The 22,376-nt window shown below is 37.1% G+C and overlaps 1 protein-coding gene across 1 annotated transcript in view; it reads right to left on the minus strand.

The window, feature by feature from the left end:
* Positions 1–244: 244 nt before the first annotated feature.
* The window catches only part of WBP4 (WW domain binding protein 4), a 30,944-nt gene continuing 8,812 nt past the window's right edge, over positions 245–22,376 (minus strand). Inside the window, exons 6-10 of the mRNA XM_065896231.1 lie at positions 22,307–22,353; positions 21,756–21,831; positions 19,575–19,780; positions 15,805–15,968; positions 245–600 (exon numbers count right to left, since the gene is read on the minus strand). Of these exons, the coding sequence (XP_065752303.1) occupies positions 390–600; positions 15,805–15,968; positions 19,575–19,780; positions 21,756–21,831; positions 22,307–22,353 (704 nt within the window). The 3' untranslated portion in view covers positions 245–389. The remainder of the gene's footprint in view (positions 601–15,804; positions 15,969–19,574; positions 19,781–21,755; positions 21,832–22,306; positions 22,354–22,376) is intronic.

Below are 22,376 nucleotides of genomic sequence, written 5' to 3' on the forward strand. Positions count from 1 at the left end.
AATCTTCTCTTATGTGGTCTAATTCTTATTTCTTGGATAATATCCGCATGCAAAAGTAATGCATTTTCAGTGCAGTACAAGTATGTTCATATGAGTAAGAATGGAATAAAGGCCTTTCTTTTCCATGTTTTAAATAACAGATACATAGCATCTTATGACATAATCAGCAATTTTTAGACACTGAACATAATACACTGTATTACAATGCGATGTGGTAGGCTTCCATTTTAGGAACAAAAATCAATTTCACATGAAAAAAGATTTATTTTACATTTAGAATAAGTCTAAATTTTTAGCATTTAAGTACTGTAAAATAAACAGAGAGGAGCTTTTAAGATGTATTGTCTCCATTCTGTCCAAAAAGCCCGTACAAAAAGCTTTTTTTACAGTTATTGATCATCACCTCGTTGCCTTAAATTTCTAGATTTTCCATTTTCAATTCTTCTCTTTTTGAAGACTGGGGCCACTCCATCTGCCACGACTCCAAGAGAAGTGACTGTTTTTTCTTTAAAAACCACTTTGGGTTCCCCACCAACATCAGCCTCTGAAGTTGATACATATTCATTTTCAGTGCTTGGAAGTTCCAAATCTACCTTCTCACTGGAACAGAAAGTGAAAATGAACCATTATTTGACAGAGTAAGATAAACTTTCACCTAATGTGTGAGCCCACCAAAGCCTCAAGGTCATCTTTCTAATGATAATAATAGAAGTTAGAAGCTGGTCGTTTTGGAGTAGGAAACTATTTTAAAACACTGATTTTATAATATTATTTAAGATACTGAGCACCTGTTTATGTGGACACATGAGGAAAAGTCCCATCTATTCTTTTGTTCCTCTTGGGTGTATCATTGACGGAAATGCTTGTACTTACGATTAGCAGTATAAGTTACACAGGTGGATAAATGAGAAGTATCTTTGGAAACGGATTTTGCTGTGGACTGACAAGGACTCTGGAGGCTTACACAGCACAAGACGAAAACCATGGAATCCCAATGTTCTGGTGTAGCAGACTCCGTGAGACTGTTTGCCTAGCATCTCTTTTCTAGGACTAGCCCTTCAACTATCCACTTGGTTAGTATGAATAATCAGACGACTAGTACAGAGCTCAGTAACTAATTAATATGAACCTATCATAGTACCCTACCGTCTCCATAGTCAACTGGTTTGTGAAAGAGTAAGTAAGTCACACCATACCCATCAGTCCCGCCCATGAGCTTTTTGAACATGGACCAGAAAGACCATTATGTTTAATGCTCTAGTGGCTAAGAATGTAAAACCTGTTGGGAACCATATATCCTCCTATTTAGAGAAAGGAGTTCTGCAGAGATAGAGAGTAAGGCTGGCATACAAAGAAAAGTAGGATGGGAGATGGAGAATCCTGCCAGTGTTTCAGGCCTGGTTCCAATAATTCGTGAGGCCCAATTCCTACCCCTCCTACAACTTGTAGGTAGAACCTTTCTGGGAATCTCTGAACTAATAACCTCTTTTTTCAATTTAAGGTAACTCAAGTTTCTATCACTTGAAACCAAAAGATTACCTGGTCAGCATGAAAGGAAGAGTGATGACAATAGAGAAAAGGGAATAAAAAGTAAAGGTATGATTTAAATGTTAGAAGTCCCAGATATTGTATTTCCCAGTTGAGAAACCCCATCTAAGAAGAGTGAAGATTATACAGATCTACACTCCTCAATCTCAGAAGAACCCAGGTAATGTAGTCATTCATCTTGATTCTTGGAAATAAAGGGAGAAAAACCTTTCCTGGAGGCCAGGAGAAGTTTGAAAGGTTATGGTAGATCTACAGTAGTAGTTAACTCTAATAACAGCAGCTATAGTGAATGTCTACTATAAACCAGACAATGCACTAGGCACTTGGAATAGAAATATTCTCTTTTCATTTGGGGTCTTCTAGTTAGTGTCTTTTTTAGCACTAGAACACCTTTTAACTTTTTTTCCCTTTTGGGAACCACCTCTTCTCCCTTCTGAGTTTTGAGCTTAATTCAGTTCAGGTCCAGTCAGAATTCACAGTGGTTAGCTCAGGAAGAGGAACTGGGTATGTGATGAAAGCTAAGCAGGATCACTTCTGGAACTCGCAAAGCAGCACCTCTTTTTTGCTGGGATCTCTAACTGTAAGTATGATATAAGCCTAAAGCTTTGCTATCAAGTGGGGAGAGCCTGTGAGAAAGGCAGTCAAGTCAGAGGAAAGCAGAGACAAAAGAGACATTCACAGTGATTTCTCATCAACTACGGCTCTTGACAACTGCAGTTTAGAGATAACATGATTTTTAGGTGTTTGCTTAGAATTTAAATTTAATATATGCTTTTCAGTTCAATTATCTTAAAAGTACATGATAACAAATTTGCTTCCCTCTCACACAGACCATGTAGAAAGGTCCGTGGTGGTAGAATTGAGAGATCTTTTTATGTTCCAACCTATATATACATGGGTTAAAAAACAGGCTTAAAAGCGGTCTCTAAGCATTGTAATAATTTTTAAAAATGTAACGATAGTTAGGAAATTTGCTAGAATTGCAAAAAACAAAATAAAGAATATAAGTACAAAGGATATAAGAACAAGGAAAATTTCAAATCAGTAATGGATAGTTCAAAACTAGAAAAACCAAAACCAAAAACTATTCTATATAATATAAAACTTGAGGAAGAAGCTATCTTAGTAGATCATGATGTTATATAACATTTCCTCAAAATCTGATGAGGGGATGCAAGAAATAGGAATTCTCACTGGAACAGGTCCTAAATTTGATTTGTTTTGAATAGAGACGCCTTCCAAACTTTATTGTATTAAAAATATATGTTAAATGCCATTTTTGTTTGCTTTTCCTACTTCCCTATCTTCCCTTAGATTGCCAACAATGGTGCTTTCCAGGAAGGCTAGCAGCCCCTGAAGTTGATGGGGTATTCATTCTTGGCTTTGTATTTTTATGTTTTTACAGGAGTGGAAACTGAGGCTTAGAGAGAAGTTAAATAACTTGGTCAACTAAACTGTTACGGTAGTAATATTACTTGGATTAAAACCCAGGCCTGTGTTGATCTAAAACCTATATTCTTCCCCCTAGACCACTCTGCTTCTGGGTGAAACTAAGAAATTCCATTAGCCAAGCAGAGAAAGATTTTGAGTAATGAAGAACAGTAGGGTTCGAATCTCTGTCCAAGAAAATCTATGAGAGACTCATTTAATTTCACAATCTTCGTGTTTTGTGTTGTATTTTGATAAAGGGATCAAGTCATAGTATTACTTCTTAAGTGGGATTACGAGAGAGATAAAATAGAAAAAGAGTCCATTTTTGAAATCATGGTCCTAGGGAATTCCTAAGTGGAAGCTAACAGAAGTGGCAGTGAAGTAGGATATACACCTGTGTGACATAATCAGAGGAAAAGAGGTTTGTATTTGAAAGAAAAGAGTCTGCAAATAAAATATCTTACAGAGAATACACCTTCTTTTCAAATAACTTTAGAACAGTTACAAAAAATAATTACATAAACACTTCCTCAAAACCACGGTCATTTCCAAATTCAAAATGTAAAAACTGTAAAGGTTATAATACCTGAACACAATGTAATAAAGGTGGAAAAAACCCCCAAAAACTTCCACCTATGTAGAGATTGAAAAATAAGTCCTTTTGGAAAACCACCAAGTCAAAAAAGAGTAAGCAAAAACACAATATTAAATTGTTCCAAAAACAATGAAATCAAGGAATCATCACCCAAAGTTTATGTGATATATGGACAGAATTATATTCAGAGACAATACAGCTTTGACTATTTTCATTAAGAAATAAGAACAGACCCCTTCCTTACCTCCTGTCAATAGTCTTAAGTGTTCATCTGAAGAAAGAACAAACACAAAGAAACTTAAGAAAAGTCAGGGGAAGAAAATTACAAAAGTAGAAATGAAGAAACAGAAAATCCATTAATAAATGGATATGTAATAAAATACATAGTTAAAAATAAGAGCCGATTCATTAAGAAAAAAGAAATTTAAAGAGCCTTTAGTGGAGACCCCAGTCTTCATTCCCACAAAATGATCAACAATTAGATAGCTACCCATGAAGAAAAACAGCTCTAGGAGAGCTCTGGAGTCCATTTAAGAAATTTAAGCAACACAGTGGAACAAAATACCATGAGAATAATTGCAAAAAAAGATAAGAAAGACAACTTCACTTTGCCCGCATCATCCCATCCCCGGAGCTGACACCGCTCAGAGACAAGAGGAAACCTCCCAGTTGGAAACAGTTCCCCTCAACATGAAAAGAATAGTGGGTGGGTGACCAGCTGATGCAGCCTTTCGGGCCACTGCAGGAAGGTCCTACTTCGGTTTCACTCCACCCACAATGGCGAAGGTGAGACCTATAGAGACTGCTAGGAACAAGGAAAAAAATCAGGGACTACCAAGAACAGCCATGCAGTGGGAGTGACTGCAGTTCACAGTGATCTGCTCTACAGGCAAACAAAGCAGCTTTTGCCACTGAAGCAAGAACAGGCACCACAGCTGCTTCAGACGCCCTGCAGATTTCACCAGGTGGTGTGCTGCACAGCTATTAGCTTTCACTTATGTCAGCTGCCTCAGTCCCTTTGCCCTTGCCACTGCCAGAGCCCGGGAACCACACTGCAGTCAGCTCAGGCCTCTGTGCGAGATGGCAGCCTAGACTCCCATGGCTGACCCCACTGCCATTTGCATGCTTGGGGCTAGCCCCACCAACCCTGCACGTGCGTGGTGCTGCCCTGACACCCATCACCAGCCTCTACTGCAGTGCTTACCCTCAGGGGGAGATTGTGCAGCCATGGGAAAGCACCCCGACAGCCAGGGTCCCTGAAGCTGTCCGTGAACGCGTAGTTGACTCTGGCCCTTTGCTGCCTGCCTGGCCCCTACTACTGTGTGTCTGCAACTGGCCCTGACCACTACATACACAGGCATCTGTAGCTGGCCCCGCAGCCGAGTGCACGTTCACCACCAGAGCCGGCCACCACCACTGCCTGGCCTGGTCTCCGGCTGCTGGACCTGGAAGTGCTGCTGAGGACCCCAACAGCCCTTGCAGCCACTGTGGAACCCTTGCAGTGTTTGCCAAGAACCACGCAGTTGTTGGATTCTAGTGACCTGAGCTAAAGTGATGACAACCCCCCAGACCCACTGCTGCCACATGCCCCCTTGGCGGCCGGTACCACCAGACCTGCTCCAGTGTGCCCCACCTGCAGGTGGAAGTTTTCCCATAGTGACATTAGTCTATAAAGTCTACAAGAGGTTATTCGTTTTTCAAATGTGTAGACACCTACACAAGGCTGCTAGGTTCACCAAGAATCAGGGAAAAATGCCTCTACCAAAGGAATACAGTAAACTTCCAGTAACTAGCCCAAAGAAATTGAGACCAGGAACCATCCAACAAAGAATTCAAAAAAACTGTTCTACAGATGCACTGAGAACTATAAGAGAATACAGGCAAACAATTTAATGATATCAGGAAAACAACAGAAGAACAAAACGAGAAATTCAAGAGAGATAAAAAACATAAAAAAGAACCAAGCAAATTTTGGAGCTGAATAGTACAATGACTGAACTGTAGCATTCAATAGAGAGCTTCAACAGCAGACGAGACCAAGCAGAAGAATCAGTGAGTTTGAAGACAGATCATTTGAAATTCTGTAGTCAGAGGAGAAAAAAAAGAGTGAAAAGGATGAAGAAACCCTATGGGACTTTTGGGACACAATCAAGAGAAATAATGTATGCATCCTTGGAGTCTCAGAAGACGAAGAGATGGAAAAAGGGGCAGAAAGATTATTTAAAGAAATAATGGCTGAGGGAATTCCCTGGTGCATCAGTGGTTAGGACTCTGTGCTTTCACTACCGAGGGCACAGGTTCAATACCTGATCGGGGAAGCCACATGGTGTGGCCAAAAAAGAAAAAAAAGAAACAATGGCTGAAAACTTGCAAAATGTGGGGAGAGATTTATGGGTCCAAGTTGAAGTTAGTAGGTCACCTCAAAATTTCAATCCAAAAAGATCTTTTCCAAGACACATTTTACTAAACCTGTCTAAAATCAAAGAATTTTAAAAGCAGCAAGAAAAAAGAATTTCTCTCATACAAAGGAATTTCATAAGGCTATCAGCAGATATTTCAGTGGAGACCAGGATGATATATTCAAAGTGCTGAAAGAAAGAAAGAAAAAAAGCTAACCAAGAATACTTTACCAAACTAAACTGTCCTTCAGAAATGAAGGTGAGATAAAGACTTTCCCCCCAAAAATAAAAAAACCCACTGAGGGTATTCATCATCACTAAAAGTGCCTTATAAGAAATGCTGAAAGGTTGCTAATTACCAACATGAAAACACACAAAACAATGGTAAAGGTAAGCACAGAGTCAGATACAAAACAGTTTAATAATATAATATGGTGTCCTGTTAACTACTTAACTCTAGTATAAAGGTTAGAAGACAAAGGTATTAAAAATAGCTATAGCTAAAACAATTTGTTAATGTATACACAATATATAAAGATGTAAATTGTGACATCAAAGTAATACTGTAAATCAACTACGCTTCAATAAAACATTAATGGGGTGGCAAGTGAAAAGGTACTTTTTGTATTCAACCAAAGTTGTTATTAGCGTAAAACAGACTGTCATATATATATGATCTTTCATATAAGCAGCATGGTAATTACAAAGCAAAAACCTAAAATAGACTCACAAAAGATAAAGAGAAGGAAATAAAAGCACACCACTATGGAAACTCATCAATTCAAAAAGGAGAGAGAAAAAAAGGAAAAAGGGAACTACAAAACTGCCCCAAACCAATAAGATGGCGTTAGTGAGTCCTTACATATATTAATCTAAATGTAAACAGATTTAATTCTCCAATCAAAAGGTACAGAGTGGTGGATGGATAAAAACACAAGAACCAACTATATGCTGCCTACTAGAGGCTCAGTTCAGATTTAAAGACACACGTAAGCTCAAAGTTAAGGAATGGAAAAGGATATTCCATGCAAACAGAAACCAAAAGAGGGCAGGGGTAACTATATTTATATCAGACAAAATAAACTTTAAGCCTAAAATGGTAACAAGAGACAAAGAAAGTCATTATATAATGATAAGGGGGTCAATTCATCAAGAAGATATAACAACCTTAAATATATATGTGCCCAACACTGGAATATATTAAGCAAAAACTAACAGGTATGAAGGGAGAAATAGACAACAACACAGTAACAGCAGAAGCCTTAAATAAACCACTTTCAACAATGGATAGATCATCCAGAGAGAAAATCAACAAGGAAACATTGGACTTGAACAATACTTTAAACCAAATGGACCTTACAGACATATAGAGAACATTCCGTCCAACAGCAGCAGAATACACATTCTTTTCAAGCACACACAGAACATTCTCCAGGTCAGATCACATAATAGGTCACAAAATAAATCTTGGCAAATTTAATAAGACTGAAATCATACCAGGTATTTTTTCTGACCCAAATGGTTAAAAAACCAGAAATCAATAACAGGAGGAAAGATGGAAAATTCACAAATATATGGAAGTTAACACACTCCTGAACAGTTAATGGGACAAAAAAGAAATCAAAGGAACTCAAAAAATATCTTCAAACAAATGAAAATGGAAACACAATATACCAAATCCTATAGGATGCTGCAAAAGCAATTCGAAGAGGAAAGTTTATACTGATAAATGCCTACATTAAGAAAGAGATCTAAAAAAAAACAACCTAACTTTACACCTCAAGGAATTCGAAAAAGAACAAACTAAGCCCAAAGTAGCAGAAGGAGGGAAATAACAAAGATCAGAGCAGAAATAAATGAAATAGAGACCAGAAGAATAGGAAAGATAAGAAACCTAAAAGCTGGTTTATTGAAAAGAAAAACAAATTTGACAAACTTTTACCTAGACTAAGAAAAAAAGAGAAGACTCAAAATCAGAAAAGAAAGAGGAGACATTAAACTGATACCACAGAAATAAAAAGGATTGAAAGAGACTACTGTGAAGAATTATACATCAACAAATTGGATAACCTAGAAGAAATGGATACATTCCTAGAAACATACAACCTACCAAATGAATTGTGATAAACATAAAATCTGAACAGATCAGTGACAAGGAAGGATACTGAACCAATAATTAAAAACCTCCCAACACAAAAAAGGCCAGGACCAGATGGTTTCATTGGAGAATTCTATAAAACATTTAAAGAATAATTAACATCAATCCTCCTCAAACTCTTCCAAAAAACAGAAGAGAATATTCCCAAACTCATTACAGGAGGTTGGCATTACCCTGATACCCAAGCCAGATAAGGACACTACAAGGAAAGAAAACTATAGACCAATATCCTCGATAAATATAGATGCAAAAATTCTCAACAAAATATTAGCAAACTGAATTGAACAGCACATTAAAAGGATCATACACCATGATCAAGTGAGATTTATCCCTGAGATGTAAGGACAGATGGTTCAACATTTGCAAATCAATTGATATTGATTGAAACTGAAAGATAAAAATCTTATGATCATCTCAACAGATGCAGAAAACACATTTGACAAAATACAACATCATTTCATGATAAAAATACTCAACCAATTGGGAATAGAAGGAACATAACATCACAAAGACCATGTATGACAAATCTACAGCCAATATCATACTCAATGGTGAAAGACTGAAAGCTTTCTCTCTGTGATTGCAAACAGGACAAGGGTGCCCATTCTTGCCACTCCTATTCAACATAGTATTGGAAGTCCTAGCCAGATCAATCAGGCAAGAAAAAAGAAAGGCATCCAAATTGGAAAGGAAGTAAAATTATCTCTCTTTGTAGATAAGATGATCTTATATATAGAAAACCCTAAAGACTCCCCATGCCCCCCTCCTCCTCCAGCAAACTGTTAGAACTACTCAATAAATTCAGTAAATTTGCAGGATACAAAATCAAAATACAGGAAATTCCCTGGAAGTCCAGTGGTTAAGACTCTGCGCTTCCACTGCAGGTGGCACGGGTTCGATCCCAGATCAGGGAGTTAAGATCCTGCAAGCTGCACAGAGTGGCCAAAAACAAAACCAAAATCAAAATACAGAAATCAGTTGCATTTGCATACACTAGCAACAAAACATTTGAAAAAGAAAAAAGAAAACAATCCCATTCACAATGCATCATAAATGATAAAACTGATAAATTTAACTGAGGTGGTGAAAGGTCTGTATACTGATAACTACAAGACACTGAAGGAAATTGAAGACACAGACAAATAAAGATATCCTGTGTTTATGGATCAGATCAATTAATATTGTTGTAATGTCCATACTACTCAAAGCCATCTGTAGATTCAATGCAATCCTGATCAAAATTCCAATGGTATTTTTCACAGAAATAGAAAAACAATCCTATAATTTTTATAGGAACCACAAAAGACCCCAAACAGTCAAAGCAATCCTGAGAAAGAAGACCAAAGCTGTAGGCATCACACTTCCTGATTTCAAACTATACTACAAATCTTTAGTAATCAAAACAGTATGATACTCTCATAAAAACAGAAACATAGACCAATGGAAAAGAATTGAGAGCCCAGAAATAAATGCTCACATGTAGGGTCAACTAACATTTGACAAAGGAGCCAAGCCTATTCAATAGGGAATATATATTCTCTTCAATGACTGGTGTTGGAAAAATTGGGTAACCACATGCAGAAGAATGACACTGGACCCCTATCTTACATCACTCACAGAAATTGACCCAAAGTTTATTAAAGACTTAAACATAAGAAATGAAACTGTAAAACTGCCAGAAGAAAACATTTAAAAAAAGCTCTACCTGACACTCGTCTTGGCAATGATTTTTTGGATATGACACCAAAAGCATGGTCAACAAAAACAAAAATCAACAAGTGGGACTACATCAAACTAAAAGCTCTGGGCAGCAGAAGAAATAATCAACAAAATGAAAAGGAAACGTACAGAATGGAAGAAAATATTTGCAAATCATATATTTGCTAAAGGGTTAACATTCAAAATATATGAAAAACTCATAACCCAATTACAAAATAACCCCAAAGAATCCAATTAAAAAATGGGCAGAGAAAATGAATAGACATTTTCTGAAGAAGACATACAAATGGCCAAAAGGTACATGAAAAGATGCTTGACATCACTAATTGACAGAGAAATGTGAATGAAAACTGCAATATCACCTCATACCTGTTAGAATGGCTAGTATTAAAAAGACAAGAGATAACAAGTGTTGGTAAGGATGTGGAGAAAAAGAGATACCTTCAGCACTGTTGGTAGAAATGTAAATTGGTACAGACACTATGGAAAACAGTATGGAGGTTCCTGATATTAAAAACAGGACTACCATATGATCCAAGATTCCCACCTCTGCATATACATCCAAAGGATATACAAACAGGATCTTGTACAGATACCTGCACCCCCATGTTCACTACAGCATTATTCACAGTAGCCAAGATATGGATAAAGAAGATGTGGTATATACATACAGTGTAATATTATTTAGCTATGAGAAAGAAGGAAATCTACCATCTGTGACAACATGGAGGGACCTTGACAGCACTGTGTTAAGTGAAATAAGACAGAAAGACAAATACTATATGATATCATTTATATGTGAAATCGAAGAAATCTAAACTTACAGAAACAAGAGTACCGAGGTGGTTACCAGGTCTGAGGAATGGGGGAAATGGGGAGATTGAGCAAAAGGTACAAATTTCCAGTTATAAGACTATTTGGGGGAATCTAATTTATAGGATGGTGATTATAGTAATCATACTGTGTTACATACCTCAAAACTGCTAAGAGACTAGATCTTAAATGTCCTCACCACAAAAAAACCAACCAACCAACCAAACAGAAACATGGTAATTAAGTGTGACATGGAGGTGTTAGCTAACACTATTGTGGTAGTCATTTTGCAACATGTCAATCAAATCAACACACTGCACACTTTACTTATTTATTTATTTTGGCTGCACCATGCGGCTTGTGGGATTTTAGTTCCCCGACCAGGGATTGAACCCAGGCCCTCGGCAATGAGGGTGTGGAGTCCTAACCACTGGACCACCAGGGAATTCCTATGCACACTTTAAACTTACACATGTTATATGTAAATCATAGTATCTTAACACAGCTGGAAAAAAATTCTTTAACAAATATCATCCCAAAAGAATAAAAAAGTTTACAATGTGAAAGGATTTAAAAATTGAAAAATTTAAACATACAGGAATGTATTACCATATGTTTTAAATTTTAAGCCCTTGATGAAACACAAGATTTTAGGGGAAAATATGAATTACAGAAACTGACTAGCTGAAGCTATTTCCTACCCCTGCCCCCCTAACACCAGCTGCAGCATGTAACAGTGACTGAGTGCTTGGGTGTTCTAGGTACCCAGTATGAACACAGTGATAAATGTGTTAACTTGTTTTTTTCTAATTTATTCCTCACAATAAATTAGAAATTAGGCAGGAACTATTATTATCCCATTTTACAGATGAAGAAATTGAGGCTCATGTAGATTAGGCAACTTGCCTAATGTCACATAGATAGTATCCAAGAGACTAAAAAAGCTATCAAAACTTACCTCCCCCTAGAACTCCAGGACCAGAAGATTTTACTAGTGATTTTTAAAAAAAACTTTCTAATCCCATGGAAACTATTAACCATTTTAGAACATTAAAGAAATGGAAAGCTACCTAATCCATTTTATTTAGCATAAGTCAGATACAAAAATCTCATAAAATTATCATACATTTAACAAACAAAAACAAAACTAAACCATAGACCACCACTTCCCAATCAGTTTTCCACATCAGAGCTATGGCTACTGAAATTCACCAAAATCTATTTCTGATAATAATCCTTGAACAATCCAGAAATAAAGCACACTTCCTTAACATAATAAAGATTACCTATCTTAAGCCAATGGTCAATATAATCCTCAATATAAATTTTAGAGACATTTCTATTGATATCAGCAACAAAACAGATGTGTAGAAATGCCCACTCCCCTTATTATTATATAACAGTGGGCTTAAAAATGTAAGTAAAATAAATACGACATGAAATAAATAGGGAGTAGTATCAACAGAAAAAAATAAAAAATATTTGCAGACAAGTTCCTACATGGAAAACCCAAGACTCAAAAGAGTAAGTCTTGGGCTTCCCTGGTGGCGCAGTGGTTGAGAGCCTGCCTGCTGATGCAGGGGACACGGGTTCGTGCCCCGGTCTGGGAAGATCCCACATGCCGCGCAGCGGCTGAGCTTGCGCGTCCGGAGCCTGTGCTCCGCAACAGTGAGAGGCCCGCGTACCGCAAAAAAAAAAAAAAAAAAAAAAAAAAGAGTAAGTCTTAAAAATAATAATCAGCAACATAATTGGACACATAGGCTTTTTCACACCATAATTACTGGTTTACAAAATAATGGAAAAAATGGACTAAATCTGCAATTAAAAATAGCAAAATATATAAAAATTTATTCAGGTACTTAATAAACATGTACTAAGCACCTATTATGTGCCAGTCACTGTATTTAGTCCTAGGGTTACAGAAATGAATCAAGTAGACTAGGTGGCTACTTAGCTTACATTCAAGAAATGCAAGCATGAGACTTACAGTACAAAATGACTTGAGTAAAAAGAGGCATGTACAACATTTTTTGATGAAACTATGAAATACTGAAAACACATCAATTTTTGCCAAATTCAACAAGTATAATTGTTGAACACTTGCAAATGATTTAATTAACATGGAAAAAATGGGAAGAGACTACTTAAGAAAATTTGGAAAAAAAAATACAGGGATACACCACCAGATATCAGAACATACCATATAAAAGGATATAGTTAAATCATAATTAAGGCTTTATGGTACTGTCACAAAGATAGATGGACCAATGGAACAGAATAGGTAGCCAGAAACAAACGGATAAATTTAAGAATTAAACACAAGATTTAAAAAAAATGCCACTTAAAAATGGGGAAGAATGGTACTGGCAAAATCGGTTTACCAGGTAAGATAAAAAATTATTTTACAATCTCATCTTGGGATTTCCCTGGTGGTCCAGTGGTTGAGAATCCGTCTTACAATGCATGGGACACCGGTTCGACCCCTAATCAGGGAACTAAGATCCCACATGTTGAGGTGCAACTAAGCCCACTTGCCACAACTGCTGAGCCTGTGTGCCACGACTACTAAGCCCACATGCTCTGGAGCCCACGTGCCACAACTAGGGAAAAGCCCGCACGCCACAACTAGAGAAAAGCCCACGCACTGCAATGAAGAGCCTGTGAGCCACAACTGAGACCTGATGCAGCCAAAGAATAAATAAATATTTTTAAAAAATCTCATCTCATACAATGTATCAAAATTATTAAAGATGGATTAAATAACTACATAAAAGATGGATTAAATAATTACATAAAAATGTGGGCTTCCCTGGTGACACAGTGGTTAAGAATCTGCCTGCCAATGCAAGGGACACGGGTTCGATCCCTGGTCAGGGAAGATCCCACATCCCACGGAGCGGCTAGGCCCATGAGCCATGGCCACTGAGCCTGTGCGTCCGGAGCCTGTGCTCCGCAACAGGAGAGGCCACAACAGTGAGAGGCCTGCATACTGCAAAAAAATTAAAAAAAAATAATAAATTAATTAATTAATTAAAAAAATCTCATCTCATACAATGTATCAAAATTATTAAAGATGGATTAAATAATTACATAAAAATGTGGGCTTCCCTGGTGACACAGTGGTTAAGAATCCGCCTGCCAATGCAGGGGACACGGGTTCGATCCCTGGTCAGGGAAGATCCCACATGCTGTGGAGCAACTAAGCCTGTGCACCACAACTACTGAGCCTGTGCTCTAGAGCCTGCAAGCCACAACTACTGAGCCCGAGCGCCACAACTACTGAAGCCTGTGTGCCTAGAGTCTGTGCTCTGCAGCAAGAGAAGCCACAGCAATGAGAAGACTGTGTGCAGCAACGAAGACCCGACGCAGCCAAAAATAAATAAATAAATTTTAAAAAAATAATAATTACATAAAAAAGAAGTAAGATCACACAAACCAGGAGGAGATACAAGTATAAACTTGACTTTTGGATGAAAAAGGGTAGTATCAATAAAACAGATCACAAAGGAAAAGAAATCAGACTAAACATTACAAAGTTCTACACATCTAAAACCATTATAAGCACAATTAAAAGTCAAACTACAAATGTGGAAAATCCACCATAACTACTACTAATAAATGGTTAGCGTCTGTACTACTTAAGGATCTTATGCAAGTAAGGAAAGACTAATACTTCAATAGAAAAATATGCAAAGACTATGAACAGACAATTCACAGAAGAGTAAATACACAACACTGATAAATACAGGTATATGAAAAAAATGTTTCAACCTCACCAGTAAATCTACTCAGGAAGTCAGACACAATCCATCACATATTAAACTGGCTGCTGTTAAGAATAATGGCTTTACAGTAAACTTATCACATGGAAAACAAAATACTCAAATTTTAAGAAATCTCAACTTTGAAGTACAGGAGATACTGGTATAGGAAGGCCATCCTCCTATTGTAAGTCACTTAGGAAATCACTTAGGGGCTGAAGTAATCAATGCAGTCTATTATTTCTGCAACTTCAACATATACAGTCAATATACTTACAGTCCCTGGCACTATGTAGCATTAAATACACATTTCCTAATATTTCATTAAGTAAAATAAGAGCTGAATATTTAATAAAAACATTTTAATAGTTCAAAGCTATATTATGGTACAATATCATTAATGAATCAATTCTTATTAGAACAGTATATAAAGCTGTCCAAAACTTGTATTACTCCGTCTTCTGAAAAAACATGACCTTTTCATTAAAGTACAGTTTTTTGGTTTGTTTTTTTTGGCTGCCTGCACAGTACGCGGGATCTTAGTTCCTCGACCAGGGATCAAACCCAGGCCCCCAGCAGTGGAAGCAGAGTCCTAACCACTGAACGGCCAAGGAAGTCCCCTAAAGTACAGTTTTAACAATGAATAATTTCACTTTAAAAGTATGCATGGAACAGTTATATTACATTACCATTTCAAAGCATTAATGTTTGGAGAAAAACTGCTTAATTCATATAAATACTTTTTTCCCACCTGAAGATATTTTTTAAGCATTTAAGAAACACCAATGTGTGAAGCTGGGGGTGACATTTTCCTTTCATTGTGTAAATGATCCTAAGACAACAGCTGATATGAAAACATATCAGCTATTGATATGTATGTAAATGTAAACCAGGTATCATCTTTACCATGATCTTGTTTAGTTGATAAAACTGCCATTTTTTGAATAAAAACTTAATAACTTAGCTAAGTGTCACAAGCCATTTTCAATACAGTAACAAAACAAGAGCTTTTTTCTTGCCTTTAGATAGATCCCATGAAGCATGTACTGAATATGCAGGTATTTGTTTCTCTGATAGAATAACGATGGTTGAGTTGAGAATGCACGTGTGTGTATGGTATGTTAGTGTGGGAATGTGCGGTCAATAGAAATGTCATGTCTTAGTAAGAATTAAAACAATCATTAGTTTACTTTAAAAAAATAAACCTTAGCTTACATTTTAAAATATTTAATTAGAAAAAACAAAACCATTCTAGAAATAAAGGAAATGAGCTACACTTTTAATGAGCACCTTATTCCTGAAATTAGGTACTGCAATTTATGGAAGTAATGGGACGTAAAATACCTGTAATAACAGTGGCATTAAGTTTCAGGTACTTACTGGGATCCAACCTCTTGTTTAATTTCTTGCCATTCTCCATATGGGTTTGATTTTTTATGAGCTTTGGGTTTTTCTTCACTTGGACCTGATGAATTCTTCCCTTGGGTATTTTTTTCTTTCTGTGTTTCCGGTTCAGTTCCTTTATCACTATTTTTATTTTTTTCCTGAAATGTCAAAGTTAAGAAATAACAAACTTCAAGCAAAACTGCCAGGACCAAAAATTTCTTTAACGTAGTCTTGGTATTGATTTATAAATAATACATTAACTCAGTAGTTCAAATTTGCATGTAATACAACAAACGTACATAAAAGAACTCCTTTAATGCTTGATTAGGTTTTTCATTAAGTCTAAAATGCTAACACATCATGGCCAAGGCTGTTTTCTAAAATAATATAACACGATCCTATTAATGTTCTACCCCCCTCAGAGACATACACTGGCCTTTTTATCCTCTCTTCTACACTTTACTGCTTCTCTCCTTACTTACATGTCCAACAGACCTCCCTTTATACTGTGCCCCTTTTGAATTTAATGCCATGTCACTGGACCCTTCTATACCCATTATCTATTTAAAGAACTCCCTCAACAAATTAGTGTTAACTGAAATCCATCTTCATGTTGAGGACACTGCCAAAACCTCACTGGCCTGTACAACTGGTAATGATGTGAAATTGGAAAAAGACACACCCCTGAGGTAGAAATACCTCCCAAGGAGCCCCTGGAGAGGGCTGGTGCTTTTATCATCTGGGATAACAAAGCCCTGTGGCCCGGTTTAGCATGTGGACCATGCATTAGATTTCAGCCTCTTCGTAAACTTGCACAACCATGGGTGGCAGTCCTGGAACACTGTTTTGTTTGCAATTCTTTGAATGGATGTTAACTCATTCCCTTATGCTGCTGATATCACAGAAGTAGGAGACAGCATCAGCTTTCTCTTAGCCAACCTGACTGCTTCCAGGCCACAACATTTTTAAAGTGAGGTCATGCAATACATGCCTCCTCCTCTGAGGCTCATACCACCTTCTATATAGTTCTCTATATAGTTCTCTTCCATTCTTCCTCTCATGATCTAATGACCTCTGGCCACTACTCCATATATGTATTTTTTAACGTTCACACTTAATTGTATGTATGTTTTTTCCTTTATTTATTTACTTTTTGGCCATGTGGCATGTGGGATCTTAGTTCCCTAACCAGAGACTGAACCCATGCCCCTGCATTGGAAGCGCAGAGTCTTAACCACTGGATTGCCAGGGAAGTCCCCATTTCTCCATATGAAGTGATGACTATGGCAACTCTGTATGTTCTCTCTGTTCAAATTCTTGTCCTCCACACTGTAAAGCAACTATACTCTAATAAAAACGAAACAAAACAAAAAACCAAAACTCTTGTCATCCCAGAGCTTAAAAATTCCCTACCCTCAGTTTTGTGACCCACAAAACCAATGACTTAGGCCTTCACTATATTTCAGCCGCCTAATAAGATATTCTCCTCATATGTAGTACCTGGTGCATAGGTAGTATTCAAATATTAGATCCTCACACTTATGTTCCTTTTAATTTGAATGAGGTCATCACTCAAAAATGCCCCACTTACGAAATCTTAAACTCCAAAAGCCCACCCTCTGACCACAATGTTATTCTTTTGGCTTTCTGGCTCGCTTACTTCTACAATACCTCTTCTATCCAACATCATCTACTACCTTAATTTCCTGTGTTCTGAGTTTGTTAGTCTCATCTAGACTTTACATTCTTCGATATCAGGCCCCAGCCCACAGAGAATCACGTTATAAACATTCTTTTGCTAGCACCCTTAAAATATCTTTGTCTACGCCTGTCTATTGCGTAGGACCTAAAAATCTCCAACACAAATCTATCCAACCATTAGTTTGTCAAGTGTTACAAAAAAAAATCACACAACCATACAAACTGATGAGATTTCAGAATTTATGACATCCAATTTCAGCAGAGACTTTAACACTGCTTAGTAATGTGTCTCCAGTTATTTCTTCTCTTGGTCCCCTTAGTGATTATTCAAAATACATATTCAGCTCCACAGGGCTGAATTAATAATTTTATATTCATATCATGGAATACTATCCATCCATTATTTTAGTACATGAAGACTTAACGATGTCTTTGTGACAGATTAAATTGGAAAGTGATAATAAAACCTTATTACAGTATGATTCCATACCTTGTTTAAAGCAATGTACAAGTCTGAATAGAAAATTATAGACCAAAACCATCAAGGTATTATACTGATTTCTCTGGGAAACGGCAGGATTATAGTTTGTCCTTTTTTGTTTATCTGTATTTTGTAATATTTTGTTTGCTTGAAGTTAATAATATCTGTCCCACGTTGGATGCTGGGTTACCTAAATTTCACTATAAACATTGTAAGATATCTACTACACAAGAGCTTTCCTGCTGCTCTTCTATAAACTGGATACATTCCTCACCCTAAGTTCCACCAAGATTTATGGGGTAGGTTGAGAAGTTGCAGGCAATGACAAGACCCTAGGTAAGGCTGGAAGTGCCCTCTCTCCAGCATCCTGGATATTCCTTCACCTCTCAGGCCAGTACTCAACCATGGATCAATGCTATGTATCTTGTCTGCTTTGGCACCCAGGCTCCTGAGTGTTCCTGGAAAGGTCACAAAAGCAGGAGGACTAGCTATACTATTAACACTATAAAAATGTCTGTTCTACTTTCCCACCATGGTTGGGCACTTAGCACCCACCACCTGTCAATCCTCTTACTTACTTCATTTCTTCTCCCACCCTGGCTCAGTGATTATTTTAGTCTGTTAATGTTGTCAAGCTCCCCAAAGCTTCTCACTCTCAGCAAGCAATCTTGATTTCTTTATACATGAGTAAATTGAGGCTAAAAGGCAGGACTCTTCTTTCCTGACAGCAAATCATCCACAGTCATACCTTACAGAAAATGAAAACCTTACCTTCTTACAGAAAACGAGTTTATTCCTTGTTCAAGACCAACCTATCTATCCACTTACCCTTGTTGGTATTCCGTTTCTACCTCCTTTGGAGTCCCTCTTAAGGAAAACACCACCACCACAAATCTCTCACAATTAAAAGTCAGTATGTAGCCACCATCTTATCATCTAATTTCTACTTTTCATTACATGTCCAAACCACATATACACTGTGAAGCACTTTTCATCCTCCTGTAATCTGAGTTTTCCCACCTAAAACTCTGGTATAACTGCTAGAAGGATATCAAGGACTTCCTTACTGCAAAATTCAATGGACATTTTTCCTTTTCTAGACCTAGTTAATCCCTGATGTTCTCTACTCCTTTGGCTTCTGGGATACTGAATTCTTCTGCTTCTCAGCATACCTTCCTAATCATTCTTTCCTCATTCTGCCTTGTGGGCTCCTCTTTCTCTCCTGTACTTAAATGTTTAATATTCCCCAAGGTCATTTTCCTAAGTTACTTCACCCATTCTGAGACTTAAATTACTACCAGTATGTTGATGATACTCAAATTAACATTTCTAGCCTAGACATTCATACTTGCGTGTTCAGACAGCTCTCTGAATGTTACAGAGGCATTTCAAACTTAGGAGGTCTAAAAATGAATTTACTATATTGTTATCAAATAGATATCAATAAATGATACAACCATTTATCCGGTTGCCAAAATGCATCTCTTGGTTTTATTTCTATCTTCTACCAGAAAGCTGAAGAAAGTCTGTAGATCTTTTCATAAATTAACGAACTGTTGTAAAGAGTAAATCAAGAACTTACCTTAAACTTTATTTTTAGCTTTTGCGTTTCTGTAGAGACCTCTCCTTTTTTTCCTCCCTTTTCTGCTGCTTGTTCCCCATCAGAATCATTATGTGAATCTGACGATTTGGACTCTTCTAGGGTGCCAAGTGACTTTTCATTGACTTTACTAGAAAGCAGATCGCCAGAGTGTGGAATGAAATCATCAGGTTTTTCCCATCTGGATTCTATTCAACACATTTTAATAGTCATGTTATTTAGTTACCAATTCTATTTAGAAGAATATTCCCAATATAATGTTTCCTGTCACTTACAGTATATTAAGTGACAACACTGCATCTGTTTCACACCATCATTTGATCAAGAAGATAATAAATAAGAGATCCCAAAGGTCTTGCTATGATCTTTCAGAAATTAAATTCAAGCAATCTGGATTCACTAGATGTATAAACTACAGCCCCAATGGAAAGAGACCTAAGAACTGGTAATACTTTCTGAGGACTCAAAATTTAACCAACACCAGTTTCAGAAAACATCGTAATGGGCCCACATGAGATTTCCTGAAATTTATTTATCACAAAATTTCCCTGGGATCTTCATAAAGTGGAATAATATGGCGAAGATCTGAATGAATATAATTTGTCATTTTATAAGGAGAAAAAAAAAAAATCTCAGTTGAACTCTACTGCCACCCAGTGGTTTGTTGGGCTTTTAGTAAAATGATAGCAGTTCTAATTATCTGCAGTTACTCTCTATTTTTAGTTTAATAAAAGGGACAGGGATTCTAAAATTTATTGTTCAACTGGGAAAGTTTTAAGAGTAAAGGGGGCTCTATTAATAATCACATTGATCCAGACATAAACTGAAATTGTTGAGGGAAAATCAGTATGTATAGTCCCTCATTAATTACAGGGTTCTTTCCAGCACTAATGAAAAAAATTACTTTTTCCTTGTCTTTATTTCACACAAGTAATAAAAGAACTTACAAGAAATAATTGGTTAAGCATCTAATATGTACCAGGCACTGTTTGGGGAACTGTAGAGACACATGACCATCATGAACTCAGAGTACAGGATCAGCTCTACTTAAGAGCAAATATAGGCTCAGTGACTTACCCACAATCATAGAGCTGGTAAGGGAAGCTGTGCGTTGAGCTCACTCAGATCTAACTCTATAGTTATATGCTATTTTATCTTTATAAGGATTCAGTACATCAAGTTTACTGAGGTAGAAGCATTGTCATCATTGGGCAAGCTGGGTATCTACTTGGAGGTCAAAAGGGCCTTTTCCTCCTAAAAGACTTAATGCTATGTAGCAGTCTTTGGATAGCAGGAATTAAAAAACAAACAGACAGGGCTTCTCTCGTGGCGCAGTGGTTGAGAGTCCGCCTGCCGATGTAGGGGACACGGGTTCGTGCCCTGGTCCAGGAAGATCCCACATGCCGCGGAGCGGCTGGGCCCGTAAGCCATGGCCGCTGAGCCTGTGCGTCCGGAGCCTGTGCGTCCGGAGCCTGTGCTCCGCAACGGGAGAGGCCACAACAGTGAGAGGCCCCGCATACCGCAAAAAAAAAACCCCAAAAACACAACAAACAAACAAAGCTCAAAGTTACACCAATACTATAGCTATTTTGGTAAATTTAATTGCAGAAGAAACCAACTATAATCACTGGCAAGACTAGTTTTATGAAACTAGATAAAATCTTAATTTGAAAAACAGATAATAATTATGTAACAATAATTATGCATGTTTTATAAATATTTATATAACTGAAAATTATTAAATTAGTAAAAGTGAAAATTAGACAGTGTTATTAGCCACTGCTAAAATAGCTTCAGTTCTGCTTTTTAAAATAGGAGAAGGCAAGTTGAATGAGGTGGTCTTCCCAGGTAATGATTATATTTCTAAAATAATCCTGATAAAAACCAATGATGGTAGAGAAAGTAAAAATGATTTTCAAAGTAAAAAAATTTGTGAATGCAGTATCACTTGAGAAGAACAACACATGGCTCAGTATATTACAGAAATCTTTTTGCTTTTCCATTGTATTAATGTTTCTAAATTATAAAAAATACATACTTGCTACAGAAATATGTTTATCACTATACTAAAATTCTCAAGTTCAGACAATTCATCAGCAGGCTAATAAGCAGTGTGAGGTACAATTTTAGACAGCTTAAGAGATAAACAAAGGTAATACTTACCCCCTGTTTCTGTATTATAATAATAGGTATAGCCATTTTCACTTAAACCTTCTACCCAAACGGTCTTCACTGCCGTCTAATGGGAGGAAAAAAACCAGCATAAACTGAAGACGTGGTTATATATTAGATAACTAAGGCAGACTCAGCCAGCCTTTCCTTTCCTCTTGACACCTGGCAATTAGGGGTGGTGGTACTGATCATGGCCAGGAAGCTTGATTTGTGTTAATCATGAGCCACCTTTCAGGGAGGGAGGGAATGCCTTGCCTCTGAAAGCCAGGAACAGTTCTTTGCAGACTGACAGGGACATGTAAATGGCAACTGACTGCAAACCAACTAATAATATTTGCCCTGCATGGACTTTTAGGGTAGACATCACTTTTCCACCACCATCCACCCTTTTAACAAAAGGACTATAGAAAGAAAGAAACAAAGGGGGTTGGGGGGACAGGGAGGCTTATCTGGAAGTAAATTTGCTTAATCAACCCTACAAAAATCCCAGAAGCCAATCACTTAAAAGAATTTTAAAAAGACTATTAATGTGCTTCAGTTACCTTTTTTAAGTTTCCTTGAAATCCTTCAGGTTTCTCCCACTGAGATGCTTAAAACAAAACATATTGCATT

This window comes from Phocoena phocoena, chromosome 18, assembly GCF_963924675.1.
Source record: "Phocoena phocoena chromosome 18, mPhoPho1.1, whole genome shotgun sequence".
Taxonomy (NCBI): domain Eukaryota; kingdom Metazoa; phylum Chordata; class Mammalia; order Artiodactyla; family Phocoenidae; genus Phocoena; species Phocoena phocoena.